The following is a 14,307-nucleotide window of genomic DNA, read 5'->3' on the forward strand; positions in this document are numbered from 1 at the left end:
TAAACCATTTAATGCTTCATGTGTCAAAAACCAAACACCTTGAATTGCACCAGAAATATACCGGGAGCCAGAGCAGATCCCAATGCTAGGGTCACAGAATTCTGTTTGAAGAGCACAGATAAGGAAACAGGAGGTGACCGTCTGCAGGAACTGCCAACTAGTCCTCAGGTGATAACGGGATTTGCACACTGCAAACCTGAGCACCGAAAGCTGGCAAGGCCCTGAGGTGCTGATCCAAATCCCATTTAAATCACTGGGATTCTTTTCATTGATGTTAGCAGGATTGGGATCATGTCCCCCAGCCTCTTAAAATTTCCTCCACTTTCTTTCCCTAGTTTACCAGGCCTGATCCTACTCTCTATGCAGAGCACGCTACTGCCAGGGGCAGCAGAATTGAGGGGGCAGATGTAAAATATTTTTTCTCTTTAAATTACTTTTCTTTTGTGTGCTGGTCAGGGCCGGATTTAGGGACAGGTGACACAGGTGACTGCCTGGGGTGCTGGGCTTCAGGGGTGCCAGGCTCGGGGTGCTGTTTTTATTGTTAGCAATAAAAGGGAAAATAGAAAGTTTGAAGTAAAATGCCCCTAAATCTGGCCCTCTTAACATTCTAAGTCGGTCACATGCTGTAACACTATTTAATACTTGTCCACCCAGTATTGGTGCACAGTTAAATTTCTTGATGTTAGTACATTTCAGTTATTCTTAAAACTAAAAAGTTTCTAGAAGATTTACAGATCCTAGCATGCACATTTATCATCTTATGTGACAGAGATAAAATGTGCATCAAAGTCATGAAATGAGTTACTACAAATGTGGTAAAAGAATAAGGTATTCAAAGATTTAACAAACGGAGGGTGGGACCGGGGGGATGCCGAAGATGTTTCTTTCCTGGGGCACAACTTGGTGTAGGGCCAGCCCTGCTCCTGGTACTTTTAACAACACAGTGTACGATGATTAGACCTGAGCATGCTGTCACTGACCTTGTCAATGATCATGTTTTGTTATCCTGCTCCCCAAGATGAGCACTGAGAATATGTCAGCATTTATTTCTATATATATATATCTTTTTTTTCTTGAAAAATCCATATGTAAATCCGTAACACAGAGTGTTCATTCACAGAGCACTTCTCCCTGGTGTTCTAGTGATCAGCATTTGGTGCTGTCATTCCCATAGTCTGGTTTCGATTCCCAGTGAGGGAAGGCTCTGTCTTTGCCATAGAGAAATTCTATGGCCTTTGTTATGCAGGTCAGACCAGGTGATCACAATGGTCCCTTCTGGCCTTTGAATCTATGAAATAGCTCCATGAAATATAAAATACATAAAACTGGACCTGTCTTGTGTGTACCACTGATTAAAATGTACATGATTTTCTCTCTGAGTTTATTTTCTTTGTCTCCCTGGTACATTCCACAGCACAATTTAAAGTGGTTGGACCTGACCACCTTGTCACTGCCATTGTGGGTGAAGAGATTGTGTTACCCTGTCACCTGTCCCCTAGGATGAGTGCTGAGAAGATGGAGGTGACATGGTTCCGGTCCCAGATCTCCCCATTTGTTCATCACTATAGTGATGGAAAAGACCAATATGGGCAGCAGATGCCAGAATATCAGGGGAGGACAGAGCTTTTGAAAGATGGTCTCACCAATGGGAGTGTTGCCTTGAGAATTTTCAGAATCAGACTCTCTGATGAAGGACAGTATCACTGTTTAGTTCTAGACGGTATCTTTTATGAAGAAGCACTACTGGAACTAAAGGTGGCAGGTCAGTATCTTGTGTCTGTATTTCTCTCTGGGATGGCTCTGAGTGATTTGAAAGGCTCATCAACTCTGGGGTTTATTTTGCACTAACTGCAACACTTTTTAATAAAAATGGGCTGTGTCCACATGATGCAAATCTTCTTCCAAAATAACTGCCCAGTTAATGCAAATTGGATAATCCACTTTAAAAGCCATACAAATCCCCTGTGCATGGCCAGGCTTTAGGACCTGTGCCATCGGCACCTTCTTTATAGCAGTGCATGCCTCCATAGCAACAGCCCTGATGGCTGAGCTACCAACACCAGGTTGGTGAGTTACTGACTGGTATCAATCAGGGATGGAGACATTCCAGGTGGTGATGGCCACGTGCTTCTCCACACAGAGGGGAGCTCTCATGTTGGTGTGATGCTGCTGGAACTGCAGGGTGAGCTCTGCACAGATCTCTAGGAAAGTGCTCCTTGTCATCCGGCCGTTCTGCCTCCATTGCTGGTCATCCCAGGACCACATCATGAGCCTTTCCTACCAGTCAGTGCTGCCTTCCTGAGCTCACAATGCAGTGCTCAGTCAAGCAAAGCTGCTCCAAGAAATTTTTTTGTCTACAATTACCTGCTAAGTTGCTTCCTCCTCTCTACCGAAATCGGTGCAGTAGCTTGGTGTCAGACTCCCAAAGCCACCGGGTTATGTGATCACAAATACATGTGCAACAGCCTGTGTGTGTTAATGAGTGCCTGGACAATGGCACACAGCATGTTCCCGCCGTGCTGGCTGACAGCAGTTTGAAAATTGTACTGACTCACAAAAAAACAGAAGAATCACATGATGTGTGAAGAGAATTCATGAGAATTTGCTACTGTGACCCCAAATTCCAGAATTCTGGTGGCTTCTGGTAGGTATCTCTCAGTGCACCAGGACAGAAATCCCAGAATGCATAAAGCCCAGCAGCAGGACAACCCAGAACGTTGAGTGCCTATTCCAAAATGTCTCTGCCCTGTTTATACACTAATTCAAAGGAAAATAGGTAAAAGACAGCCATGTGGACACAATTATTTCAGAATTATTATTCTGTAACAATGAATGTTCACAAACCTAATTTAAATTAAAAAAAAAAAGTAGACAAGCCCTCATTCATTTCCTCACAAGAACTCCAATGTTTCACTTTTGAAAATAGGACTTAAGTTCCTAATTCAGATAACTTTGACTATTTTACTCATGGTCTGTTGCTGAGGCAGAATTCTTGTACCAAACATGAAGACAGTTGGAGAAAGGGCTCTTGAATTATTGTGCCTTCTTCATCAATAGTCCTCTAACTATTTTGTCACTTTCAGGGTATGGAGGAAGAGAGTAAAATAGAGAAATAACACCCGATTTTCTGTTTTCACAAAGTTAAAATGTAATGCTCAGGACTAAATTTTAGTTTCCTGAGGTAATCAGCCCTAAATGAAAATACCCTTCCAACACTAAATGATGGGACAGACCTTTATAGTGGGGACAAACCTGCTCAGTCTTCACTTTAACTTGGAATTAGTTATACAAAGAAGTCACATCTGTGCTGGCCAGGAATGCCCATTCAATATTGGCACTAGATACTCCACATCTGAAAAAGAGAACCTAGTGATCTTCTGGCCCTGGGACACTCTGGTATCACCTTCATTCTGCTGCAGGCTACATAAAACTTTGAGGAGGAAGAATTGATCCGGTGGCAGGCTATTCTTCACTGATTTTCACCAATCACGAGGCAGTTTAAGATGGTTATGTTCAAGGGGATGTCCAGAAATTTCTCCCCTTCTGCTCTAATATTGTATTTGCAGGGCCAGGTAGACTAGACTGATTATGATCAAAGAGGAGACATTTCACCTGAAGGTTCACTTGAAATACAAAGTTTATTTTTCTCTCTTTTTTTTTTTTTTTTTTTTTTTTTTTTTTCTGCTAAACTAAATTATCAATTAAAGGGGTTCATATAATACAGAAATGCTGTTCTGTGCTCTATGTGGATCCTGGGATGGAACAACACTTAGGAGAAAGGTTTCCCTCCAGCTCCATGAAATAATTACAATTTCTTGTTCATATAGTTTCCTGAGTCCATGAGCATTGGGAATAAAGGGGAAATTTAAATTCTTATCCTCAAGGCTCAATATGTGCATAAATCAACATGGATTTATTCATTTGTCTCTAGCTTCAGGCTCTGCTCCTCATATCTTTGTTGAGGATTACCAGGATGGAGGGATCCGAGTGGTGTGCCGATCAGCTGGATGGTACCCAGAGCCCGAAGTGCTGTGGAGAGATCTCAAGGGACAGCCCTTACCTTCATCCTCTCAGACAAATTCCCGAGAAGCCAGCAGACTGTATAAAACAGAAACTTCTATCATTCTAACAGAAAATTCAAATCAGAATTTGTCCTGTTTGGTCAGGAACACCCGCCTCAGCCTAGAAAAGGAATCATTATTTTATATATCAGGTCAGTAACCATCAAAAACCGCACACTGAACAGCAACAGAAAAAAAAGATGACAACCCTGGTATTGGCCACTGTCTGAAGACAGGATATTGGGGTAGATGGACCTTTGGTCTGACCCAGTATGGCCGTTCTTATGTTCTAACCCACTGATTAGCTGTGTTAAAACTAATCAATAGCAATGAAGGCTAAAGTGTGTATTTAAAACAAAAAAAAAAATAGCAAGAAACCCAATTAGTTAATGATGTGATTTCCTCCCTCCCGTCGCCCCCAAAGTACCTTGAATGTTAATAGGACTTGTACACATCAATAATTTAGCCTTGTCTACACTAGGAAGATTTTTGCCAGGAAATCTCTACGAGCAAAACACACAACTATACTGGCAAAACTGCACTTTTGCTGGTATAGCTTATGCCGGTTTCCCAAACTGACAAACTATATCCATGTGTAAAAGTGCAGGTTTTTCAGTATAACTTTGACTGTACTAGGGCTTTTGTCAGCCTAATGATGTTGATAAAAATTCACATCCCCAACTGATGTAGCTGTGCTGGCAAAAAGTTTTTTCTATTGTAGACTAGACCAGGGATTGGCAACCTATGGCGGCATGCGAGCTGATTTTCAGTGGCACTCACACTGCCTGGGTCCTGGCCACCGGTCTGGGATCTCTGCATTTTAATTTAATTTTAAATGAAATGAAGCTTCTTAAACATTTTCAAAACCTTATTTACTTTACAATAGTTTAGTTATATATTCTAGACTTATAGAAAGAGACCTTCTAAAAATGTGAAAATGTATTACTGGCATGCAAAACCTTAAATCCGAGTGAATAAATGAAGACTCGGTACAGCACTTCTGAAAGGTTGCCGACCCCTGGACTAGACATTAGGCACTTTTGAAATTCCCACTGTGATGGGAAGAACAGGAGTACTTGTGGCACCTTAGAGACTAACAAATTTTAGAAATTCCCACTGTGAGGGGTTCCCCGTGGTTGCCAACTGGAGCTCAGGTACAGCTGAGCCCTCTATTATACCAGCTGGGCTCCTTCTCACATTGTACTGCTGTGACAAGCTGCAGACCACTCCTGGTCCTGCACTTCCACCAGCATCCACACAGGCAGGGAAACACCCAGCTGCAGTCACCTGAGTGCTTTACCTAAGCCGCTCATGGATCAATAATAGAGGCACTAGCCAATTTCCCAGATTCCCAACCATGCATCCCTTCTGGAGTTTAAACCCAGAATTCTACCATCTTGCACTGCACAGGGGTCAGTACGGTGCAAACTCATTTAAATTAATGCACTCTGCCCTCAGTGTGGGGAAGATATGCAACAGCCTTTGTTAACCGAGCTAAGATTTTTCCCAAACTCTTCAATCACAAACACACTGGTTAAGATAAAACATAAAACAAGTTTATTAACTACAGAAGGATTTTAAGTGATTGTAAGTGATAGCAACCAAAACAAATCAGGTTACCCAGGAAATTAAACAACAACAACAAAAAATTACCCAGTTTGCCCCTACCTCTGTGTGGAGAGGAATATGCATGAAACCTTTAACTGAACTGAGATTTTTCCCAAACACTTCACTCATACCACACTGTTTTAGGTAAAAAATGTATAATAGATTTATTAACTACAGAAAGATAGATTTTAAGTGATTAGAAGTGATAGCAAAGAGATCAAAGTAGATCACCTAGCAAATAAACAAAAACACAATCTAAGCCTAATATACTACATAGGATGTGAATCAAGCAGTGTCGATAATACCATCAGGTTTCCATACACAGGCTAGAAATCTTTAGCTTGGGATCTTTACTTCCCCCAGTTCAATCTTTGTTCCTCCAGAGTTGATTTGCAGAGGGAGTGAGGACCTTGGTGATGTCACGCCCTATCTTTTATAGTCTTTCCGTATGGTGAGAGCCCCTTTGTTTCAAGCTAAGTTCCCAGCCCAGTTTGTGGAAAAATACAGGTACCTACATGGAGTTCAGTATCATGTGGTCTGGTCACATGCCCCTGCATGCTTGAAGAGTCATAGCAGCCATCATCCACAATCTGGCTGAAGCATACACAGTTGAGGATAAGCCTTTTCCATGGTCCAGTGTCTTAGCTGATGGGCCATTAGCACTGTCTAGCTCTTCATTGTACCTGAAAGGCCAGTTGTGGATGTTTCCAACTTTACAACATCTTTCAGTAACACACATATAGCACAAATTAATAACTTTACGTACATACAATCCAACAAGATATTAATGTTCAATAGATCAAGACTTAAAATGGTACATTACAAGGCATACTTTGTACAAAACTTATCATAATTATATGACTGTGGTGAATATGGAGTGTCACACCCACCCATACTGTATAGACTGAAGAGTAATCAGACCAATCTAGTTACTTTACTTCTCTACCAGAAATGATGAGGGAATTGACCTGTCTGAAGAATGTGTTATGTTCCATTTGCTTTCTTTGATTTAGGAGATTTTGAATCTCTCACTCTAATCCTTTAACTGCATTTGAGTGAACAGTAAAAGGAAGGCACAGTAGACAAAATTCTCCCCACGCTTACATAGATGTGTGATTATTAGATAATCCATTGACCATTTTGGGGTGAGGGAACAGCACTTAACTCTGTTGCGAGGCTCACCCCCCATGGAAATCCTTGGCCCACTGAAGTCAATGGCAAAACTTTTATGGAGTTCAGTGGAACCAAAATATCACCACCATCATCTATCATTTCTTAAATCCCTGACTGCAAATAGTGATGATCACAGCTCACCACTTGCCTAGCCATTCTCAGGTTGCATCATTGCAGAGATGACTTTTGAGGAGAGACCGAAAGCAGGACAAGATATTGGCTTTACAGATTTTTGATTGGCGTTTTCCCCCTTCTTAAGGGGCGGTTTGTGTGAAAGCACAAAATACCTTGTTGAAGAAGTAGAAAATTGGAAGTTGGCATCACTGGTGAAGTAAACAGGGAATCAATCTGGTGGTGATATACTGGAGTGGGGCTAACCTGGAGAGTTTTGTAAGTGAGGACAAGAAATTTGTGTCTGATGCATTGGAAGAGGGGAGCCAATGCAGGGATTTAAAGAGGCCGATAATATAGTCAGAGTGACGACAACTTAGCAGAGGTATTTTGCATCAATTTGATTTGGAGGGGAACACTGAGTCCTGGGAGGAAGAGATCACAGCAGTGAAGATGTGGGATGATCGAGGTTCAGACCAGAGTTTGGGAAGTGTGGGCAGAGAGAAAAGGTCAGACCTGGGAGACGTTGTATAGGAAGATGGGTGAGATTTAGACCTTAGATTTAAACAGGAGGATCACAGTAGTTTCCTGCACAATAAGTTTGGATGAATTGTGATTATGATTCACTGAAAGATTTGGGGGGAGATAGTGGCTTGACAAGCAATTTTTCAGACAACCTGGCAATTTCTGTGTTCTTTAACATTGATAGCCTTGCTCTCCCCTGGCATAACACCACTCTGATCAACGACTTTAACTCTGAAGCACTCTGACTCATGGTTGCTACTATTGCTAACAGCAGTATTACATTAAAGAGAGGAAAGGACTTGTCCAAGGTCACACAGCAGGTCACCAGCAAATCTTGGACCAGAACTCCGGTCTCACAAATCCCATCCCACTGCCCAGGGGACTGGAGAATGTTGCCTCTCATTGCAAATCAAACCAGGTTCACTTATACACTGATATACAAATTTGATGGCTGTCTTGGTTGGAGTCATTTTTAACATCAGTTTCCTGTGTTTTATGCAGTGCCTTTATTTTAGACAAGTCCCACTGGGAGTGTTGTATGAAATGGAATCATTTGATTTTTGTCCGTGCTTACAGAGTAATACGAGTCCCTCTGGGATTTTGTTTTTCAGCTCCCTTTTTCCCAAAGGTGAATCCCTGGATGGTGGCTCTGGGTGTGATCCTGGTGGTTTTGCTTGGTTCCTTTGCCCTTAATGCTTATCTCTTCAAGATCAAAGGTAACTTTAGGAGCAGGAAATACAGTGTAATTCACAAGAGATTTTCTTCAAAGAAATGAGCACAGTGAAAGATTTGACACTGGGCCAGGTGTGATGGGAAGCATCTGATTGCACCACCACCAGCAGCACAGGGAAGGAAATGTTACTAAGGTTCCCCTTTGGTCCGGGGAGAGAGATGCACGTTAGAATGAAATCCATAAAAGCCGCCTAAGACAGCCAATGGCAGAGGGGTGTGTTCTAAGCCCCGTCCTTCTCACAGAGTTTGGTGCCTAAATCCAGGCTGCAGGGAGGTGCCTGGCTCTGCTTGCTGGCCACATCCACGAACCCCTCTCCTGGAGTCAGGCTGCTTAAACTCCAGAGCCATTTCTTGTGACCATGAGTGAGATGCCTGCCTAGCTCACTTTGGCAGAACACAGTCGAAAAAGGCTGAGCTCTGTGTATAGCCTAATGCCCAGGAGCCAAATGAATTCTACTGAGCACCTGCCGAGAGACAGTCCAAGAGCGCTGAAAGGAAGCTCTGACTCAGAGGTTCTGTGGCTCAACATAAACTGTTTTGGCTCTGACAGCTGAGTACTCACCCAGGCCCTGTGAGTTTAAATCCGATCATGGATAGAAATTGGAAGGTGCCTTACTATAATAGGGGGGTTTATTTTGGGGAAAATGTAATCTGAGTACAGCAGATACTCAGCGGTTGCTCTGATATTTTTGAAAAGAAAATAAATTCCACGTGTAAATGCTCATTGGGGAGGAGTGGGAATTAGGGAGCAGAGGAGCAAGGGAAAGAGGTTTGGAGCTGCAGTGAGGGAAGAAGGGGCTATGGAAAGGGGATTAAACTCACTGACTAAAACCTTTCTTAATGCACTTGCCTTATGGTATCTTGTACCCTTCCGGAGTGACAAGTTGGAAAAACAGGGAATACAGAGTTGAGGTATTTGCCCTCATGACCTTTACTCTGCCCCTCTGGTGCTGGCAATAGCTACTGGAAATTATCTGCATGCGCTCTAGCTGCATTCACTGTTAGTGCAGCTGTACTGAAGGGTGGAGGGGATCCATGGGAGCAGCTTGGCAGAGCTGTGGTTGTGATCTGAGGTGAACTGCATGGACTGTGCCCCTTGGGAGAAGCGGGAGAGGGCTGAGCCACTGTCCTTGACCCCTTTGGGTGTATTTGTGTACCCCAAATAATAATAAATACTAATAATTAATAAAACAAAACTGTAAAAGGACAAAAAATGCCACCATGGTTAGACAACAGAATAAATAAAGTGGTTAGAGGCAAAAACACATCCTTAAAAATTGAAAGTCAAATCTTACTGAGGAAAATAGAAAGAAACAGAAACTCTGGCAAGTCCAGTGTAAAAGGATAACTAGGCAGGCCAAGAAAGAATTTGAAGAGCAACTAGCCAAAGATGCAAAAACATTTCTAAGTACATCAGAAGAAAGAAGCCTGTCAAACAGTCAATGTGACCACTGAGCAACTGAGGTGATAAAGGAGCACTCAAAGAAGACAAGACCATTGCAGAGAATCTAAATGAGTTCTTTGCATCCATCTTCAGAGGAGAGGATGTGAGGGATATTCCCACACCTGAGCCATTCTTATTAGGTGACATATCTGAATAAATGTCTCAGATTGAGGTGTCAATAGAGGAGATTTGGGGGGCAAATGATAAAATAAACAGTAATAAGTCCCCAGGACTTAGATGATATTACCCAAGAGTTCTGAAGAAACTCAGGTATGAAATTGCAAAACTACTAACTGTGGTATATAACTTATCACTTAAATGAATCTCTGTACCAGATAGCTAATGTAATGTTGATTTTTAAAAAAAGGTTCCAAAGCAATCCTGGCAATTACAGGCTGGTACACCTAACTTCAGAATCAGACAATTTGGTTGAAGTTATAGTAAAGAACAGAGTTATCAGACACATAGATGAACATGATATGTTGGGGAAGAGTGGACATGGCTTTTGTAAAGGGAAATCGTTCCTCACCAATCTACTAGAATTCATTGAGGGTGTCAAGAAACATGTGGACAAGGGTGATCCAGTGGATATAATGTACTTGGACTTTCAGAAAGCTGTTAACAAGGTCCCTCACCAAAGACCCTTAAGCATAGGAAGCAGTCATGGGATAAGAGGGAAGGTCCTTTCATGGATCAGTAACTGGTTCAAAGAAAGGAAACAAAGGGTAGGAATAAATGGTCAGTTTTCACAGGAGAGAGGTAAATAGCGGGGTCCTCCAGGGATCTGTACTGGGACCAGTGCTGTTCAACATATTCATAAAGGATCTGGAAAAAAGGGTAAACAGTGAGGTGGCAAAGTTTACAGAGAATACAAAATTACTCAATATAGTTAAGTCCAAAGCTTCTGCAAAGATTTCCAAAGGAATCTCACAAAATACAACCTAGGGAAATACAACCTAGATGGTTCTCCTATAAGGTGGGTGTATAACAGCTCCCAAAGAGTAGTTATAGTTCACAGTCAATCTGGAAAGGAATAATGAGTGGGGTCCCTCAGGCATCAATTCTGGGTCTGTTTCTGTTCAATATCTTAATGATTTAGATGATGGCATAGAGAATATACTTGTAACATTTGTGGATGATACCAAGATGGGAGGGGTTGCAAGTGCTTTAGAGGATAGGATGAAAATTCAAAATGATCTGGACAAACTTGAGAAATGGTTTGAAGTAAATAGGATGAAATTCAAAAAGGACAAATGCAAAATACTCCACTTAGGAAGGAACAATCAGCTGAACACATACAAAATGGGAAACGACTGACTACGAAGGAGTACTGCGGAAAGTGATCTGGGGCTCATAGTGGACCACAAGCTAAATATGAGTCAATAGTGTAACACTGTTACAAAAGCAGAAAACATAATTCTGGGATGTATTAGCAGGAGAGTTGTAAGCAAGACACAAGAAGTAATTCTTTTGCTCTACTCTGCACTGATTGGGCCTCGACTGGAGCCTTGTGTCCAGTTCTGGGCACCACATTTCAGGAAGGATGTGGACAAATGGGAGAAAGTTCAGAGAAAAGCAACAAAAATTATTGACGGTCTAGAAAACATGACCTATGAGGGAAGATTGAAGAAACTGGGTTTGTTTAGTCTGGAAAAGAGAAGACTGAGAGGGGAATCATAACAGTTTAAGTACATAAAAGGTTGTTAAAAGGGGGGGGGGGGGAATTGGTCATCTTAACCTCTGAGAATAGAGCAAGAAGCAATGGGCTTAAATTGCAGCAAGGGAGGTTTAGGTTGGACATTAGGAAAAACTTCCTGTCAAGGTGATTAGGCACTGGAATAAATTGCCTAGGGAGGTTGTGGAATCTCCAACATTGGCGATTTTTAGGAGCAGGTTAGAAAAACACCTGTATGGGATGGTCTATAATACTTATTCCTGCCATGAGTGCAGGGGACTGGACTAGATGACCTCTCGACGTTCCTTCCAGTCCTATGATTCTATCAAAATTGGGTGACTGGGCAACAAAATGGCAGATGCAATTCAATGTATATAAATGCAAATCAATGCACATTGGAAAACATAATCCCAACTATACATACAGAATGATGGGATCTAAACTAGCTGTTACCACTCAAGGATGAGATCTTGCAGTCATTGTGGATAGTTCTCTGAAAACATCCACTCAATGTGCAATGGCGGGGAAAAAAGCTAACACAGTGTTGGAAATCATTAGGAAAGGGAGAGATAAGACAGAAAATATCACAATGCCGCTATGTAAATCCATGGTAAATTTTGAATAGTGCAGGCAGTTCTGGTTGCCCTGTCTCAAAATAGAGATATTAGAATTGGAAAGGGTACAGGGAAGATCAAACAAAAATGATTAGGCGTATGGAACAGCTTCCATATGAGGAGAGACTAAAAAGACTGGGATGGTTCAGCTTGGAAAAGAGATGACTAAGATGGGATATGATAGAGGTCTATGAAATCATAACTGGTGTGGAGAAAGGGAATATGGAAGTGTTCTTTACCCCTTCACATAACATAAGAACCAGAGTCACCTCGTGAAATTAAATAGGCAGCAGGTTTAAAACAAATGTAAGGAAGTACTTCTTCACACAACGCCCAGTCAGCCTGAGGAATTTGTTGCCAGAAGATGTTGTTAAATCCAAAGGAAAACTAGGATGAAAAAAGAATTAGATAAATTAATGGAGGACAGTTCCCGCAATAACTATTAGCCAAAATAGTCAGGGATGCAACCCCATGCTCCAGATGTCCCTAAACCTCTGACCGCTAGAAGCTGGGACTGGATGACAGGGGATAACTCACAATAAATTCCCCTGCTCTGTTCATTCCCTCTGAAGCATCTGGCACTATCCACTGTCAGATGACAGGATACTGGGCTAGATGGACCTTTGGTGTGACCCAGTATGGCCGTTCTTATCTTCCTATATGTGTGATCAAAGAAAAGAGGTGCATATGTGCTTGGTGAGATCTAGTATGCCTCATTTCAGTGCTGTGTTGGGTGGTTGTGTCTACAAGAGGGCACAGGGTCTTCTTGACGTGGGGGATTGTCAGCAGTTGGGAAGGTGATGATGTGGTCTGTGAATTTAATGAAGGTAAATGAAACAATAATGTCAGTTGGCATAGTGCACGTGTGGGTTGAAGCAGCTGTAAAATTGAGCAGATGTGTTGTTCTTTCTGTGGAATAGGTGAGGGGTTTCAGTGTAGGGCTGGTGGGGGGTAGCTCCTGTTCAGTACGGGGAACAGGCAGTATGTGAGTCTAGGTGTTTTGGGTGTACTGAAGTGTCACTTAACGGGAGCAGAGTTCAGTTTGTGTGTTTAGACTTGTACCTTTACTCTGTATTCCCTGCTTTTCCAAAGGTTTAGTTTTGCTGAAATTGATGTTCTGGAATGCACAAGATACCATCAGACTTAACTTTGTATTAAAGAGCTTTGGGCACTAAATGTTAGTACTGACACAGACCAATGTTATAGACAAGAGAAGGAGAAAACTAAACCTTTTTGCCTTTGTGGTATGCATCAAAGTCTCAGTAGTTCTAAAATATCTAGGGCCAACATAGAGTCTCTTCCTGTGACATGCTGCAATGTGCACAGTGGCTCTGACGCTTGACCCACAGCCTACGTAGGCACTGAGTGGTACAGAGGGCTTTGCATTAGCCTGCACATCACAGGTGGATTTCAGTCATCATGCATATAATCCTTTACAAGTAGGGTTTCCAAAGATGCTTAAGTGGAATAGGGGTCATTGGGACTTGTGCCCCTCAGTAACTTAGGCAATTTTGGAAATCCCACCCTGAATGTATGTCCCTGGAAAGAGAAGCCCCTCTACTAATAATTGATTACTTTTTGTTTTGTGTTTTAGGGAAACATGCAGCAGAACTTAGTAAGTGTCATTCTCCTTCTTTCTATATGTAAATCCTTTTGTACAAAGTTGTGTCCTTATAATGGTGCTTTCTTCATGTAGGGTATTTTTTTTCTTTTTTATAGTATAACTTAAAAAATAATAATAGAGGTCTCAGACTGAACTTACTTTTTTGTGTTAGAATTAGCAACTTGAAATAACATTCTGAGGAATTAAAAAATACTGATAGTTTGAATAGAAATTGTAGCTCAGCCTTAATTTTAGTTCTGAAAATGAAATGAAGTAACACGATGAATATCCTCTTTTGGTAAAGACATATGAAGAGTTGTGGTGGGCATGGTTATAGGACTATTAATCAAAGAAATAGCAAATGCTCAAATGTTAACATAAGAAACCTTCTTTCCCCCTATTCTTGTACATTTTTTAGAATAACCCCTATTCCTACAGAATTCAGTGGAAGACATAATTGATTTCAATAAGAGCAGGAACATGACTTAAATAGGGTTTTTTGCTTGTTTGATTTTTGCGGTATGAGTGTAGTGTGTTTGCAGGTAAAGTCTGATTATAAATTAGTAGGAATAATTCTACAGGCAATGGGATTTTTTTATAATATGAAACAACCAGACAGCAATGCTCACACAGTGTCTGTGTAGTTCTGTTTTTTTATTTTATTGTACATTTCTGGTAGAATTTGTAACTTCCAATTTTCTCAGTGTGTCAATCTTGAATCCTGTATATAGAGCATGGGTTCAGATAACTTTTCTCATCTC

The 14,307-nt window shown here is 41.5% G+C and overlaps 1 protein-coding gene across 7 annotated transcripts in view; it reads left to right on the forward strand.

Moving 5' to 3' along the window:
• The window catches only part of LOC103305721 (butyrophilin subfamily 1 member A1-like), a 281,081-nt gene that overhangs the window by 3,425 nt on the left and 263,349 nt on the right, over window positions 1-14,307 (forward strand). For 4 of the 7 annotated variants that reach the window (XM_065564428.1, XM_065564431.1, XM_065564432.1 and 1 more), the window contains 2 exons: window positions 1,415-1,762; window positions 3,932-4,213. The exons of the other annotated variants lie outside the window; for them this stretch is intronic. In XM_065564428.1, the coding sequence (XP_065420500.1) occupies window positions 1,415-1,762; window positions 3,932-4,213 (630 nt within the window). The remainder of the gene's footprint in view (window positions 1-1,414; window positions 1,763-3,931; window positions 4,214-14,307) is intronic. 7 annotated transcript variants of the gene reach the window in all.

The sequence above is a fragment of the Chrysemys picta genome, chromosome 12 (genome assembly GCF_011386835.1).
Source record: "Chrysemys picta bellii isolate R12L10 chromosome 12, ASM1138683v2, whole genome shotgun sequence".
In the NCBI taxonomy this organism is placed as follows: Eukaryota; Metazoa; Chordata; order Testudines; family Emydidae; genus Chrysemys; species Chrysemys picta.